Here is an 18,295-nt window from a genome sequence, read left to right on the forward strand (position 1 = left end):
TAGTACTGAATAGTAGCCTAGGATTATTTTTGTTATTTCCAATCAATGACGAGAGACTGAGAGGCTGAACGTGCTGACTTTAGTGCTTTTCTATAGTCTATAAGACTCTCCTTCCAGGCAAAATGGAAAACCTCAAGTTTAGTCTGACGCCATTTATGCTCTAATCGCCTAACAGTCTGTTTCATAGCTCGAGGATGGTCATTGTACCATGGAGCCTTTTCTGCCTTATTCTTTTACTTTTTAATGGAGCCACATTATAGTAGAGCGAAAAGTGTCCTCCAAACATTTAGTCAGTATATCTAATTCATTAGGTTCAGACGGACAGCTAATTAAGGACGAAAGATCTGGAAGGTTTTCAATAAAGCTATTGGGTGTAGACGATGTTATAGTACGTTTAACACTATAGCGTGTTGATGGACATATATTACGACTAAAATTGATTTCATATGAGATTAAGTAGTGATCTGACACTGCTGTGGTCTGAGGAAGGATGGCCAAATGCTTAATGTCTATGCCTAAGGTCAATATTAAGTCTAGAGTGTGGTCACAGTAATGAGTAGGCCCCATAATATTTTGAGTGAAGCCAAAACAGTCTAAAATAGATATGAATGCCTTACTTAGCGGATCCTGTGGTTTGTCTATGTGGATATTAAAATCTCCAACAATTATTACTTTATTTGAGATTGTTATTAAACTAGATAACAGGTCAGTAAATCCCTGTATAAACTCAGAGTAAGGCCCCAGAGGCCTGTAGATTATGATAAGTGAAAATGAGCTCTCATTTGTTCCTCGACTGCTAACATTGAGAAACTGAATTTCAAAGGAAGAGAAACTACGGTCTGCTTTCTGGTTTAGTCCTAAAGTGTTGGTGTAAATGGTTGCTATGCCTCCACCCCGACCGTTTAAGCGAGGACTATGTACATAGCTATAGCCTGTTGGCGTGGCTTCATTTAAAGCCAAGTACTCTTCAGGTCTAATCCACGTCTCTGTTAGACACAGAGCATCAAAGTTGTGATCAGTAATAATTTCATTAACAATGACGGCTTTAGGTGTGAGAGATCTTATGTTAAGCAGTTCTAGTTTTAGACCAAAGGTGCAGTCATGGCAGAGTGGTACAACTGGTCTGATATTAATCAAGTTACTAGAGCAAGCACTTCGAGGCTTTTTGATGCTTTGTTTTATTCGGGGAACAGACACAGTCTCTATTGGGAGAAACCTATGAGCATTTATATTTATAGAATAAGCTTTTATATCAGCATTTGCCTTATTTACAGTATAAGTGCTAGTGGTCGTCTTATTTTCAGTACTAACACTAGCATTATAAGCTGTAGCGTTTCTATTTTTGGCGCTACTTACGTGGCCATCACTGTGTAGTCAGTGGATGGCCCTTTTGATGTTCCTAGAGAGGACAACAGATCCTACATGACTGGGGTGGAGGCCGTCCCTCTGGAAGAGCGCTGGCTGTTCCCAAAACGAGGCCCAGTTGTCCACGTATCCCAAGCCGTTGAAGGCGCACCAGCCTCGGAGCCAGGACTGCAGCGCGAACAGCCTGCTGAAGCGTTCGGATCCCCTCCTGTACGTGGGAAGCGGTCCAGAGATGACGATCCTGGCGTCCATCTTCTTCCTGGCGGTGTCCAGCAGCGTCTGGTAGTGCTCCTTCAGGACCTCACTACGTCGGTCGAGGATGTCGTTGGTCCTGACATGGATCACCACGGTCCCGAAGGCGTTTCGTCTGCTGAGAGCCGAGGGGAGGCACCTGGCTATGTCTAAGACACGAGCACCTGGAAAACACGAAACAGTGGCATGGGTGTTTCTAACCTTTACTTTAACGTGGCGGACAATGGAACAACCGATAACGTAAACGGAGTCCTGTGTAGAGCGCTGAAGTGCTGGGACGGGCGGCGAGGTCCGGGGCGCTGGGGCGGGCGGCGGCGAGGAGGGCGTATGCGGTGTACTGTGATCTGCCAGTCCAGCCGGGCCAACTCTGCGCTCAGGGTCTGGAGGGCGCGTTTCTGGGCGGACGCCATGGTGGATGGGCTGAGGGAGTAACTGTGAGAAAGATAGAAGGAGAGGGGGAGAAGACAAAATAAGAAGGAGAGGCGTGAGGGGGTTTGCGGCCTGCTAACTGCAGAATTTTTAACTGATTTTCAAGTAAAGTTTGGACGCTGCTCGGTCTGAAGTTCTAAGGTGTGCTGCTCTCTGTCGCTCGCAGTGACGTGCTCTCTGTCGCTCGCAGTGACGTGCTCTCTGCTTCTGGTAGAATGGTCAAAAATTCCCATAAACACTCCTAAACCTTGTGGAAAGCCTTCCCAGAAGAGTTGAAGCTGTTATAGCTGGGTGGGCTGACATCATATTAAACCCTATGGATTCAGAATAGGATGTCACTCAAGTTCATGTGCGTGTGAAGGCAGACAAGCGAATACTTTTGGCAATACAGTGTATGTCAGAATGCTGTTCATAGACCAGTTCAGCATTCAACACCATCATCACATCACAGCAGCTGATTGGAAAACTGAGCCTGCTGGGCCTGAACACCTCCCTCTGTACCTGGGTCCTGGATTTCTTGACTAGAGGATAGGTAACAACATCTCCAGCACCACCATACTGAGCACCGGCGCCCCTCAGGGCTGTGTGCTTAGTCCACTGCTGTTCACTCTACTGACTCACAACTGTACAGCAAAGTACAGCTTAAACCACATCATCAAGTTCACTGACAACACGACTGTGGTAGGTCTGATCAGCAAGAATGATGAGTCAGCGTACAGAGAGGAGGGGCAGCAGCTAACAGACTCGTGCAGAACCAACAACCTGTCTCTGAATGTAGACAAAACTAAGGAGATGGTTGTTGACTTCCGGAGAGACAAATAAAGGATTATCTTACAAATAATCAACATGCTCTGGCTCGGGTTTCAGATATATAAGTTTGGCAAATTTACATAGTATGTGTGCAACAGAGGTCGGCAGGGGCTCTTCAGAAGCCTAACCATGGTGCAGGATGCCTCGCCAGTATCTTTCTTTTTTATCACATGGCAGGAAAGCTTTCTGAAAAAAGTTCTGAGAACTGGGCTTAACAAAACAAATGACTGCTTAGGAATCAGGGCAGCTCTGAAATGACTTGTGCATTTGACACTATATTATGTTTGTAACAGTCTATAGTGTAGAGCCACTCCACTAGAGAATGCTACATGAACTACTGAGCATTGGAAGTTTAAGTTTGGATTTCTGAAACAGTGAAATTAGAACTTGTGATGTATCACTGAGAACAGCTGAAACAATAGGTAACCCCCTGAGCAGCTGCCTGTGCAGCAAGCAATATTTGGTTTATCTTCAGTGTAGGGCAAGCTATGGGAGTTGAGCTCTGGGATTTGGAATCACAAGCATTGCCATGAACTTCAGGTGCACAAGGGTTTGCTTGAGAAATGGCTGACCTTTAAACACAGTTAGTAAACTGACTCACATACATACCCAAAAATCATGATAAGTACATTCAACAATGAAGGAGTGTCATGTGTCTTTCATGTGTCATGTGTCTTGCATGATTCAAGATGGCGCCGAGTATGGCTGCCGTGTTGCGAGCTCCCGCTTACTTTTGCAGTTTTTTGTTGTTTTTGTGTTTGTTTTTAACTCTTTTTGCACTAAATGTTACTGGTTTTATCACCTACGACCGACAAACACTTCTGGAAATCAGATCGTCGATCACTCACCGGAAACCGGACTTTGAGTTCCATAACGCCGATCCTTTGTTTACTAACACTGGAGAGGCGCCACTCATCTGGGCCGCCCGGCCACGCACCCGTCGAAGACGCCGGAAAAGAGGCAAGAGAGCCGGCGTGCTCGTCAGACTCAGACGACGTGCCCATCGGCCGCCTCTTCCCACCATATTACTGGCTAACGTGCAGTCCTTGGAAAACAAGTTGTGTGAGCTTCATGCACGGGTCGCCTTCCAGCGAGAGATCCGGGACTGCAGCGTTCTCTGCCTCACAGAAACGTGGTTATCCGATGAGGTCCCTGATAATGCCATCGAACCCGCCGGGTTCTCTCTGCACCGCGCCGATAGAACCAAGCAGCTCTCCGGGAAAAGCAAAGGAGGAGGTGTATGTTTTCTGATCAATAACGCTTGGTGTGATCGGAGGAATGTACATTTCATCGAGTCTTTCTGCTCGCCGGATTTGGAATATCTCATCGTGTTTTGCCGGCCGGCGTGGCTGCCCCGTGAGATAATGGGACTCTGTCTGGCCGCGGTGTACATCCCCCCGCAGGCGGACTCGGACCTCGCGCTCGGGAAGCTACACGAGGCTATCAGCAAGCAGATGACCGCGCGCCCGGAGGCTGCACTTATTGTTGCGGGGGACTTTAATCGGAATAACCTGCGAACCTACTGTCCGACATTATTCCAGCACGTAACATGTTTCACTCGGAAAGACAGGATTTTAGACCATGTTTACTCCAGCATCCGGAACTGTTACAAATCCCTCCCCCGACCCCCGTTCGGCAAATCAGATCACTCCTCCATCCTGCTCCTGCCCACCTATAGGCAGAAGCTGAAACGGGGGCCGGTCACTACCAGGGAGGTGCGCCGCTGGTCTGACCAATCAGACGCTATGCTGCAGGATTGTTTTGATCATGTGGACTGGGAAATGTTCCGTGATTCGTCGGGCAGCGTGGACGAGTACGCAGACACAGTCACCGCCTTCATACGCAAGTGTGTTGATGACGTAGTGCCCTGCAGACAAGTCCGCGTTTACCCCAATCAGAAGCCCTGGCTGAACTGTGAGGTTCGCTCCGCCCTCAGCGCACGCAGCGCTGCATTCAGAGCGGGAAATACGGAGGAGTACAAGCAATCCAACTACGCTCTCCGTAAATCCATCAGAGCAGCTAAACGTGCGTACAGAATGAAAGTGGAAGCACAGTTCAACACAGCCAACACACGAAGCTTATGGCAGGGGTTAAATACAATCTCTGACTATAAAACTGCCTCTCGCACTCTGCCCAGTACCAGCGCTGATCTGCCGGACGAGCTTAATAACTTCTACGCTCGCTTCGACGGAATTCCCGCAGCACCACTGGAGAGCGCCCCGCCCACCGCTGATCCCAACGCCCCCTCCGTCTCCGTAGCTGATGTGTGCAAAGCCTTCAAGAGGGTGAACCCACGCAAGTCAGCAGGACCAGATGGCATTCCCGGGAGAGTGCTTAAAGCCTGCTACAGGGAACTAGCAGGAGTTTTTGCAGACATCTATAACACCTCACTGTCTCTCTCGGTCGTGCCAGCTAGTTTCAAACTAGCCACCATTGTGCCAGTTCCAAAGACAGCTAGTATTACCTGTCTGAACGACTGGCGACCTGTTGCCCTGACCTCCATCGTAAGCAAATGCTTTGAGAGGCTGGTCAGAGATATCATCTGTTCCTCACTGCCTGCCACCCTGGACCCACTGCAATTTGCATATAGGCGGAATAGATCCACCGACGATGCAATCGCCCTGACCCTGCACACTGCCCTCTCCCACCTAGAAAAGAAGGACACGTATGTGAGAATGCTGTTTGTAGACTACAGTTCAGCATTCAACACAATCGTTCCTTCGAGGCTCAACTGCAAGCTCCGGGATCTGGGTCTGAACAGCACACTGTGCAGCTGGATCCTGAACTTCCTGACGGACCGACGGCAGGTGGTAAGGATGGGAAGTATCACATCCTCCTCTTTGACCCTCAACATCGGAGCCCCCCAGGGCTGTGTGCTCAGCCCGCTCCTGTACTCCCTGTACACCCATGACTGCATTGCTAGACACAGCTCCAACGTCATCATAAAGTTTGCTGACGACACAACAGTTGTGGGCCTGATCTCCAACAGCGATGAATCGGCCTACAGAGAGGAGGTTAAAATCCTGGAAAACTGGTGCCAGGAGAATAACCTCTCTCTAAACGTCAGTAAGACCAAGGAGCTGATCGTGGACTTCAGGAAGCAGGAGAGAGTACACCCATCGATTTCCATCAATGGGACTGCGGTAGAGAGGGTCAGCAGCTTTAAGTTTCTCGGTGTTCACATCAGCGAGGACCTGACATGGGCAGTGCACACCTCACAGGTGGTGAAGAAGGCCCACCAGCGCCTCTACTTCCTCAGAAGGCTGAGGAGGTTTGGCCTGAACCCCAGCATCCTTAAGACCTTCTACACCTGCACTGTGGAAAGCATCCTGACGGGCAGCATCACCACCTGGTACGGGAACTGTACTGTTCGTGAGAGGAAATCTCTGCAGAGGGTGGTGCGGACAGCACAGTCCATCACCGGGGTTCAGCTCCCTAACCTATTGGATTTATACACCAGTCGCTGCCTGAGGAAATCCAGAAGGATTATGAAGGACCCCTCCCATCCTAGTCACTGTCTGTTCTCTCAGCTGCCGAGTGGTAGGAGGCTCAGAAGCTTAAAAGCCAGAACCAGTCGGCTCAAAGACAGCTTCTTCCCCCATGCAACCAGGCTATTGAACAGCCAGTAATCACTGCTCTGCCCAGCCCAACCCTTCCCATTACACGTACGTGCACCCACTGTACTCCCGCACTTTACTTGCATAGCTGGACTTTGAATACCTATCCAAAGACAATACTCTCCCCCTGCGCTTCCACTTAACTTCCTGTACCTTGCACTTTACTAAATACTCTGCCACCTACTGTACCATCTTCTACCTCCACACCTAGTGTGATTACTTGCACATCTACATAGCATTGTAATATCCATTACTATATATAGTATATAGTTGATTACACTCACTCTACATTCCCAGTGCAATATTATATGTCTCGGTGCAATATTATTATTTTTAAGTTATTGTGTAAGATTATATGTATATATTTTAGTTAAATTGGTTTTATCTATTCTTCTATCCTATCTATAGTTTTGTTTATCTATGTTGTAAATACTGTTCTCTGCATAATTTGTGGAACTCGCACTCAAGTTTTTCACTCACCTGTGTCCCTGTACTCTTGTGATGTGACAATAAATCTGATTTGATTTGATTTGATTTGAAGTAATAGAAAACACAGTAGCTCACAGAAAGCTACACACTGATACATTTCATGATAACCAGCGTGAACATGCAGCATGCTGTAACTCCTCTGGCAGCAGATTTAAATGACTTATAGAGGCCATCATCAAATTCTCAGATCACCAGTGAGACACTCATTTCAATAAAGCTAACATTATGAGCACACTATGGTATGAAGGACTTCTTGCTTCTGTGAATAATGTTGCAGTATCAGGGCTAGTGGTTTTGCAAATGATGTCCAATTAATGACATGAGGGAACTCTAAGTTTTCACCACACTGCATTATGTTTAACACAATGGTGTCCTTATTATAACAGAATCATTATGATAAAACTATTAAAATATTGCATTCTGTTATTTTACCAATATTTTCTTTTATTTTCTTTTTTAAATATACTCTGTACATGCTACAGCAATGTAATTACTTCCAATGTATTCACTATTACAGATGATCGTAGTAGTACAGCTTATCAACTTCACTTCAGCATTTACTCAAGTAATTGCACAGGTGAATCTTTGCACAGCAAATATAACATATTCTCTCTTGTGCAGTTACACATGTGTAATAGGTGAACAGTTGTTTTTCCAACAAGACTTTTCTGATTGTAACAGACGGTGTGTAATTACATTGCACTGTTGTTGCTTGTATTGTTAATGTACACCTACACAGTTATGAGACACTTAATCCATTAAATTCCCAGGCTTATTACATACTGTATTGTAATAAAGGTTCTGTTCAGGTACATTTTTTGCTCATTAAGGTACAAACAGTGTAAATGTTCCCTCAAAGGTACAACAGTGGTTCTAAGGTCTGATTGTGAACCTTAAATAAGTTTTTCCAGGTGAAAAGTTTGTATTTGTACCTTTTCATAACTGAATGTTTTAAAACAGAACAGTAAAATAAAAGTCCTGGAGACGAGACGGGGTGTGTGGAGTCAGTACAGCTTAGAACATATCATTTCAGTGGATTATGGTTCAGTTACCCCTTGAGGGTTCCACCCCAGTGACAAGAGGGGAACTGACCAGAGACAGTTTAGCACCTTTATTTCTGAGAGTGTAAGGCTTATTATTCAGTAACTACAGGGACTTCAGTGCAAACTAGTTAAGTTATTCTTAGAAATTCTATAGAAGTTTGTAATAAAACTTTGGACCTGCTGGTGGGCCCTGACCATTTAGGGGTTAACATAAATTGGGACCTGAAATATTTACACATGTAATTAAGTTATCTAATTACAAATGCTTACAAATGTTTATTTTGTTTGGATCTGACTTTGTTTGGACCATTTTCTTTAATCATACTTGTGTTCTTACCGTCTAGGCAATAAGACACAGTGGAGATGAGTTCAAGAAAGTGGTTGCATATATTCGAAAACTGAGTGGATGTAATGCTCTGGCTCAAAGTCTGTACCAGCTCATCTGTAAAGCTACAACTATCACCCACGTCCAAAAGGTAAAAAGTAATTAACAAAACAACTGCAATTAAATAAGAATTGTTGTAAAACAATATATGTACAAAATAAAACATCACTGATACATGTATAAGTTTACATTTTTGCTTTTTAGATTGCAGCTGTGGAAGGGCTGTACTTCCTCTTCAGGGAAATGTTGCCGAGCCCTACAAAACGTTATGGGGAGAAGATCATTGAAGATGAGGATGTTTTTGAACATGCAGCTGTTTGCTGGGCCTACCTTTTATCAGAGGGGGGGGTAAGCATATTTTTTTATCTGTGTTTCTCTAAAAATGATGCTTTCATAATTTCCTCTGCTTTTTATTTTTTATTAATTTTATTTTATCATTAGCACAAGAAGGTACAGTAAATACAAACAAAAAAGGACAAAAAAAAATTGCAGAGTAAATTTGTACAATGTACTTTCCCTCAAAGAATTAAAATTATTAAATAGAATTAAATAAAAAAACAAACAGACAAAATCACAGAAAACACACAGTTAGGTGTTTCATATTTATGTTTGTTAGTGTGAGAATAGATGAGTTTTAACCTGCTTTTTAAGCTGGTAAGACAGGTATAGCTTTTAGATGGGGTGGTAGACCATTCCAGATTGAAGGCCCTTGATGAGAAGTGTTAACTGTTAAAGTGACATCCTAAAGAAAGCTGTGTGGAGATCATTAGATGATCTTGTGGAGTAATGATGAAAGTTGAACGTTTTCAAAGCAGCCAGGAAGAAGACTGTGTATAGAAGACAAAAACAAACTGGCATATTTGAAAATGGTTAATTTCATACACATTAAGTATTTGAAGATTTTGGAAAAATGGAGGAGAGTTTACATGAGCATATATATATATATATATATATATATATATATATATATATATATATATATATATATATATATATTAAATTAGCTAAAGTGGCCATTCTAACAAAGCGCTTCTGAAGAATGTAAACACCTGATGTTTCAATGAGTATACCAAGAAACTTACAATTTACAGTACAGTGGGCCTGAGTTAATATGTGACTAGAAACACAGACTGGAGGAAGACTATCAACGACTTTTTCATTTTTGGAGCTGAACAGCATGTATGAACTTCCTTTGATGTTGAGGGATGAATTATTAGCTTTAAGCCAGTGATTAATATTTATTAATGACCATCTTTATCAGATAGGAAAATATTGGTGTCATCAACAAACAAAAATAAATAACATATTCTTTGCTGCCAAGTAAAGATCTTTAACATCTATTAAAAAACAACAGAAGTCCCAATATTGACCCTGAAGAAATTCCACAATCTATAAGACACAGTTTTCTATGTGATAAATCACTCCTGAACCACCTAACTCCACATTTTGAATACCATAGTACTGTAATTTGTGTAGCAGGATACTGTCTCTGTGTTGAATGCTTTCAGACTCCTATGGTTATTTCATTGTTATTGAATGCTTTGCAATACAATGCATGTTTAAGTGCAACAGGAAAGAAGAGCTGTACATGCTTCTTTTTTTCACACAGGTTTATGAAAGATTGATCTGTGTGATATGTGCAGTTTCTAGTAGCATTGTTAATAGATTGGTCTGAGAAATTAGTATCAGGGTCTGCGTTAGAAAATAAATTAAGACAAACATCGGGTGGAATAGAGAAATGTGTATATGAAGCTGTATTGTGGTCATAAAAAGAAGGAGAACTGGACAGGGCTGTAGCCCTGAAAAAGTAAAGGACTAAGTCTGTTTATGAAATATGAACAGTGATGAATCAGACTGGGTTTGATCATTTTGCTTGGTTGGAAGCTTAGGTGGACGAGCAACTAGCTGATGATATCTGAATATTTAGGTCTCCCCACTCTGTCTCTAGCGAGGATTTATTTAAATCAGATCATTATTGTATTAATTTTAATATGTCCCTATTTATGACTAAGGCTGGTTCCAAACACTGTGTACAGCCACAGTTTTTTAATAATAAATCAATATCACAATTTTCTGATGTTTTTACAGGGTTTAGTGAACACTCATTTCTCTGTACTGATGTTTATGACCTTGCTAGCTGTTTTAACAAGCTATTCTTTAGTCAGGGACAGTCAGGGAGTGGACCCAAGCGCAGAGAGGAAAACCCATGAGGACGGGTTTTAAAACTGAGAAGCAAAAATAATGCATATAAAGGAAAGGGCCACAAAGGAAGGGCCAGAGGCGGGAGACGTGGAACATGGGGTGAAGACCTAAGTGGGTGACCCCCACTGCGGGGATGCCTGGCTTCCAGAGAGTGCAGTGTGGGCTCTTGGTTGGGAAGGCAGGCACTATCTAACTGCAAGGGCGCAGGCAGCTCTTGGGGTTGGCACCAGGGTGGACGGTGGTCTGAAGCACAAGAGTTGCCCCTTCAGTCCAAGTCTCTATGATATATGCCGGTATTGTGTCGAATGCATACATCATTAGAGATCTTCCAATGTGGTGGGCAGCTCTCGAGTGGCGAGCTTATCCTTTATCCTGCCATTTAGCCCCTGCTGAAATCATCATTCCAGCCGCTTTTCACAGCTAAGGTACGAAACTGAATGGTATAATCTGCCACCAAGCGGGAACCCTGGGAAAGACTGAGCAGCCAAGATGTTTGGCACATGGCCTTCACAAACGTTGTACCTGTTGTACAGTCCAGGGAATTTTGCTCCCATAGGGCTGTAGCCCAGGCTAATGCTCAGTTAGCAATGAGGTAATGTAGTCCATCTTGGATCTCTCTGTGGGAAACCAGGAGGGCTGCTGCTCAAATACCAATGAGCACTGTAACAAGAACCCTCTGCATCCCTCCGCATCCCCAGCCGCTCAGGATTGTCCACATGAGAATCCTTGTACTGGGGCAGGCAGAGCAGGGGGAGGAGCATCTGTGGAGGCTGCCACAACAGGTATGCTAGCACTGGGTTTGATGGCCTCGAGTAATGCTGACAGCTGCTGGGTCCTTTCTTGCAGCTTGTTTGTTTTCTCTTTTACCTTGCATTTTGGAGAAGTTTCAATCAGGTTTTAGCCAAAAACATAGCACAGAAACAGGCCAGAGACAGAATTTTAAATAATATCTTAATGAATGCTGATGCTGGAGAGGTGTGTGTTTTGAGATTATTGGATATCAGTGCAGCCATTGACACTGTTGATCATAATATTTGATTATTAGGCTGCATCAGTGGGCTGGCATATCAGGGACTGCCTTAGACTGGTTTGTTTCATATTTATCCAGTAGAAAATTTAGGGTATCTATTGGAGATAAATTGTTGTCGTGTGCTGATCTTTTATGTTTCATCTTCTACATTATTTGAAAAAAAATTACACTTTGTGTTCAGGTAAACAACATCTATGACTGAATAGTTCGTGTTCAGGTAAACAACATCTATGACTGAATAGTTCGTGTTCAGGTAAACAACGTCTATGACTGAATAGTTCGTGTTCAGGTGAAACAATGTCTATGACTGAATAGTTCATGTTCATGTAAATAACGTCTACAATTGAATAGTTTGTGTTCAGGTGAAACAACGACTATGACTGAATAGTTCATGTTCAGGTAAACAAGATAAGTAAGTAAGTAAGTAAAGTTTATTTTTATAGCGCTTTTTACAACAGGTGTTGTCACAAAGCAGCTTTACAAGGAAATGAGCATTACAAAAAGAAGTCCGGGTCCAAGCCCCCTGAGCAAGCCAGTGGCGACAATGGTAAGGAAAAACTTCCTAAGAAACAGGAAGAAACCTTTAGAGGAACCAGGACTCAGAAGGGGAACCCATCCTCCTCTGGTCGACACCGGATAGTAAACATTGTTAGTATAAAGTATTATAGTACAGAAACAGGGTAAAAGGTGGAGCAAACAATTAATTTGAATAGTTCAGTTCATGCAGCAGCAGCATCAGTGGGGTCAGGTTGTGGGGGTGAGGTTTGCACGGTGAGCAGTGGCACCCGATCAAGGCAGCAGAGGCAGCAGCATCAGCAGTAGGATGGGCAGCTGTTCAACTCGGCAAAGGAAAGAGAGGAAAAAAACAGTCAGTTCTACAATGGGTGATTGATTAATTTGAATTAGTTTAAATGATTGATTGGTTCAGGTGAATAATTTTGATTAGTTCATGCAGCAACAGCAGTAGTATCAGTGGGGTCAGGTTGTGAGGGTGAGGTTTGCACGGCGTTGAACAGCAGGAGGCTCAATGTTGGTAAGCCGGTCCAGAGGGCTGGCGAGCAGTGGCACCCGATCGAGGCAGAAAAGGCAGCAGCATCAGACGCACAGGATGGGCAGCTGTTCAACTCGGTGAAGAAAAGAAAGGAAAACACACAGAGAGGAAAACACACAGAGTCAGTTCTGTAATGGGTGACCGATCACAAATTACAGTGTTAGCAGAGACTCTGGCAGGTATAGAACTAACCGGGAAAACTAATTACCAAAGTCTGGACTATACAAGTAGGTTTTTAGCTTAGACTTAAAGACTGAGGCTGTGTCTGAGTCCCGAACATTAACAGGAAGATTATTCCAAAGCTGGGGGGCTTTGTATGAGAAGCTCTCCCCCCCGACGTAACTTTATTAATTCTGGGTACTAATAGTGAGCAGCACCTTGTGATCTAAGTAGGCGTGATGGTTCATAGTGGGAGAGAAGTTCACTCAGGTACTGAGAGGCGAGTCCGTTTAGAGCTTTATAGGTCAGTAAGAGAATTTTATAATCAATGCGAAATTTAACTGGCAACCAGTGTAAAGTTGATAAAACTGGGCTGATATGGTCAAACTTTCTGGTTCTTGTAAGAACTCTGGCTGCAGTGTTCTGGACCAACTGAAGCTTGTTAAGGCTTTTGCTGGGACATCCAGCCAGCAGGGCATTACAGTAATCCAGCCTTGAAGTAATAAATGCATGAACTAACTTTTCTGCATCCTGTAGAGAGAATGCATTTCTCAATTTAGCAATATTGCGGAGATGCAGGAAGGCTGTTCTAGTAATATTAGTTATATGTGCGTCGAAGGACAGATCAGGGTCTATAATGACACCAAGGCTTTTTACAGATGAGCTTGATGCAACTGAGAAATTGTTAAGTTTAAGTGTAAAATCAGACAGTTTGTTTCCTGCAGCTTTTGGACCAAGAAGCAGAACCTCTGTTTTATCTGAGTTTAGAAGGAGAAAGTTACTCCACATCCAGTCCTTTATGTCTTGTATACAGTCTTCAATCTTGCTAAGTTTAATTCTATCATCTGGGTCGCTTGCTAAATATAACTGAGTGTCATCGGCATAGCAGTGGAAGTTTATGCCGTGTTTACTGATAATGGTGCCCAGTGGTAGCATATATAATGTGAATAATACAGGTCCTAAAACAGAGCCTTGTGGAACACCATACTTTACTTTTGTGAGAACAGATGATTCACCATTTATATTAACAAACTGATAGCGATCAGTGAGGTAGGACCTGAACCAGGAAAGAGCTGTTCCTGTTACCCATACAAGGTTCTCTAGTCTATCTAGTAAGATAGTGTGGTCTATTGTGTCAAATGCTGCACTAAGATCGAGGAGGACTAACAAGGACACATGATCTTGGTCAGAAAATAATAATAGATCATTTACAATTTTTACTAGTGCTGTTTCTGTACTATGATGTGGCCTAAAACCAGATTGGAATTTTTCATGTATTTGATTCCTATGCAAATAGGAGCTTAATTGTTTTGCTACAACTTTTTCCAAGATCTTCGATATAAAGGGGAGATTCGAGATGGGTCTATAATTTGAAAGTTCGTATGGATCGAGGTTCGTTTTCTTAATCAGCGGTCTAATTACTGCTAGTTTAAGAGATTTTGGGATGTATCCAAGGATAAGAGAAGAGTTTATTATTGACAGAATAGGCTTGGTTATTTCTGGCAGAATTTCCTTGAGTAAACCTGTAGGAATCGGATCTAACATACAGGTAGATGATTTCGCGGAAGAGACTATTTTAAATAGTTCATTTTCTTGGAGTAAGGTAAACGATTCCAGCCTCTCTGCAGGAATTATAATATTTTCAAGATTGAGGCTGGCATTAAGGGAAAGCAGGTTTGTAGACTTTAACTGTGTTTCTGAATTTTCTGCCTAATTTTTTCAATTTTATCACTAAAGAAATTCATAAAATCGTTGCTGCTATAGGCTGATGGCATCTGGGGTTCACTAACTGTTTTGTTCTCTGTCAGTTTAGAGATTGTGCTGAATAGTAATCTAGGATTATTCTTATTGTTTTCTATGAGAGAGGAGAGAGAGGCTGAGCGTGCTGTAGCAAGTGCTCATCTATAGTCTATAAGGCTCTCCTTCCAGGCGGACTGGAACACTTCTAGCTTAGTCAGGCGCCATTTTCGCTCAAGTTGTCTGGCGGTCTGTTTTAAAGCCTGAGTGTGGTCATTATACCAAGGGGCGAGTTTTTTCTGCCTTACTATTTTACTTTTTAATGAGGGGTAGATCGAAAATGATCCTCTAAGAGCTTGGTCATAATATCTAACTCAGTAGGATCAGATGGACAGCTGACAGAAGCTGATGATTGAGGAAGGTTTCTAATAAAGCTACCAGCTGTGGAGGGAGTTATTGTCCGCTTAACACAATAACATGGTGATGAACGCACATTACCATTAAAGTGAATTTCGTAAGAGATTAAGTAATGGTCAGAGACTGCTGTGCTCTGGGGGAGAATGGCTAAGTTATCTATGTTTACACCAAAAGTCAGTATTAAGTCTAGAGTGTGGTTGTGGTAGTGTGTGGGCCCCTTTATGATTTGGGTGAAACCTATGGAGTCTATGATAGATATAAATGCCTTGCTTAGTGCATCTTGGGGATTGTCAAAGTGGATATTAAAATCTCTGACAAATATTATTTTATTTGAAAGCGTTATTAGACTTCCTGTAAGAACTGAGAATACGGCCCTGGTGGCCTGTAGACTGTAATTAGTGTAAAGGAATTTTTATTTGTTCCTTGATCACTTATATTAAGAAAAAGAACTTCAAAAGAAGAGAATGTATAGCCTACTTTCTGCCTCACGCCTAAAGGTCTATGACTGAATAGTTTGTGTTCAGGTGAAACAACGTCGATGACAATAGTTTGTGTTCAGGTGAAACAAGGTCTATGACTGAATTGTTCGTGTTCAGGTAAACAACGTCTATGACTGAATAGTTTGTGCTCAGGTGAAACAACATCTATGACTGAATAGTTTGTGTTCAGGTAAACAAGGTCTATGACTGAATAGATTGTGTTCAGGTGAAACAAGGTCTATGACTGAATTGTTCGTGTTCAGGTAAACAACGTCTATGACTGAATAGATTGTGTTCAGGTGAAACAAGGTCTATGACTGAATTGTTCGTGTTCAGGTAAACAGCGTCTATGACTGAATAGTTTGTGTTCAGGTGAAACGACGGCTATGACTGAATAGTTTGTGTTCAGATAAACAATGTCTATGACTGAATAGTTCATGTTCAGATGAACAACGTCTATGACTGAATAGTTTGTGTTCAGGTGAATAACGTCTGACTGAATAGTTTGTGTTCAGGTGAAATGACGGCTATGACTGAATAGTTTGTGTTCTTGTGAAACAAGTTCTATGACTGAATAGTTCGTGATCAGATAAATAACGTCGATGACTGAATAGTTTGTGTTCAGGTGAAACAAGTTCTATGACTGAATAGTTTGTGTTCAGGTGAAACGACGGCTATGACTGAATAGTTTGTGTTCAGATAAACAATGTCTATGACTGAATAGTTCATGTTCAGATGAACAACGTCTATGACTGAATAGTTTGTGTTCAGGTGAATAACGTCTGACTGAATAGTTTGTGTTCAGGTGAAATGACGGCTATGACTGAATAGTTTGTGTTCTTGTGAAACAAGTTCTATGACTGAATAGTTCGTGATCAGATAAATAACGTCGATGACTGAATAGTTTGTGTTCAGGTGAAACAAGTTCTTTGACTGAATAGTTCCTGTTCAGATAAATAACGTCTTTGACTGAATAGTTCGTGTTCAGGTGAATAACGTCTGACGGAATAGTTTGTGTTCAGGTAAACAACGTCTATGACTGAATAGTTTGTGTTCAGGTAAACAACGGCTATGACTGAATAGTTTGTGTTCAGGTAAACAACGGCTATGACTGAATAGTTTGTGTTCAGGTAAACAACGTCTATGACTGAATAGTTCGTGTTCAGGTAAACAACGTCTATGACTGAATAGTTCGTGTTCCGGTAAACAACGTCTATGACCGAATAGTTCATGTTCAGGTGAAACGACGGCTATGACCGAATAGTTCGTGTTCAGGTAAACAACGTCTATGACAGAATAGTTCGTCTTCAGGTTAAACAACGTCTATTACTGAATAGTTCGTGTTCAGGTAAACAACGTCTATGACCGAATAGTTCGTGTTTAGGTTAAACAACGTCTATGACTGAATAGTTCATGTTCAGGTGAAACGACGGCTATGACCGAATAGTTCGTCTTCAGGTTAAACAACGTCTATTACTGAATAGTTCGCGTTCACGTAAACAATGTCCATGACCGAATAGTTCGTGTTCAGTTTAAACAACGTCTATGACCGAATAGTTCGTGTTCACGTAAACAATGTCTATGACTGAATAGTTTGTGTTCGGATAAATAATGTCTATGACTGAATAGTTCTTGTTCAGGTGAAACAACGTCTATGACTGAATAGTTTGTGTTCAGGTAAAGAACGTCTATGACCGAATAGTTCGTGTTCAGGTAAACAACGTCTATGACCGAATAGTTCATGTTCTGGTAAACAACGTCTATGACTGAATAGTTCGTGTTCAGATAAACAACATCTATGACTGAATAGTTCGTGTTCAGGTGAAACAAGTTCTATGACTGAATAGTTCGTGTTCAGATAAATAACGTCTATGACTGAATAGTTCGTGTTCAGGTGAAACAAGTTCTATGACTGAATAGTTCGTGTTCAGATAAATAACGGCTATGACTGAATAGTTCTTGTTCAGGTGAAACAACGTCTATGACTGAATAGTTTCTGTTCAAGTAAACAACGGCTATGACTGAATAGTTCGTGTTCAGGTGAAACAAGTTCTATGACTGAATAGATTGTGTTCTTGTGAAACAACGTCGATGACTGAATAGTTCGTGTTCAGATAAATAACGTCTTTGACTGAATAGTTTGTGTTCAGGTGAAACAACGTCTATGACTGAATGGTTTGTTTTCATGTAAACAACGTCGATGACTGAATAGTTCGTGTTCAGGTTAAACAACGTCTATGACCGAATAGTTCGCGTTCAGGTAAACAACGTCTATGACCGAATAGTTCGTGTTCACGTAAACAATGTCTATGACTGAATATTTTTTGTTCAGGTGAAAACGTCTATGACTGAATAGTTCGTGTTCAGGTGAAACAATGTCTATGACTGAATAGTTCGTGTTCAAGTAAACAAGTTCTATGACTGAATAGTTCGTGTTCAGGTGAAACGACGGCTATGACTGAATAGTTTTAGTTCAGGTGAAACAAGTTCTATGACTGAATAGTTTGTGTTCAGATAAATAACGTCCATGACTGAATAGTTTGTGTTCAGGTGAATAACATCTGACTGAGTAGTTTGTGTTCAGCTAAATAACTTCCATGACTGAATAGTTCGTGTTCAGGTGAAACAACGTCTATGACTGAATGGTTTGTTGAGATAAACAAGGTCTATGACTGAATATTTTTTGTTCAGGTGAAAACGGCTATGACTGAATAGTTCGTGTTCAGATAAATAACGTCTATGACTGAATAGTTCGTGTTCAGATAAATAACGTCTATGACTGAATAGTTCGTGTTCAGATAAACAACGTCTATGACTGAATAGTTCTTGT

The 18,295-nt window shown here is 42.1% G+C and overlaps 1 protein-coding gene across 2 annotated transcripts in view; it reads left to right on the top strand.

Moving 5' to 3' along the window:
- Positions 1-18,295, top strand: part of LOC118803045 — a 64,397-nt gene that overhangs the window by 18,279 nt on the left and 27,823 nt on the right. For both annotated transcript variants that reach the window (XM_036563540.1, XM_036563541.1), the window contains exons 8-9: positions 8,350-8,481; positions 8,595-8,738. In XM_036563540.1, the coding sequence (XP_036419433.1) occupies positions 8,350-8,481; positions 8,595-8,738 (276 nt within the window). The remainder of the gene's footprint in view (positions 1-8,349; positions 8,482-8,594; positions 8,739-18,295) is intronic.

The sequence above is a fragment of the Colossoma macropomum genome, unplaced genomic scaffold (assembly GCF_904425465.1).
Source record: "Colossoma macropomum unplaced genomic scaffold, Colossoma_macropomum, whole genome shotgun sequence".
NCBI lineage: Eukaryota > Metazoa > Chordata > Actinopteri > Characiformes > Serrasalmidae > Colossoma > Colossoma macropomum.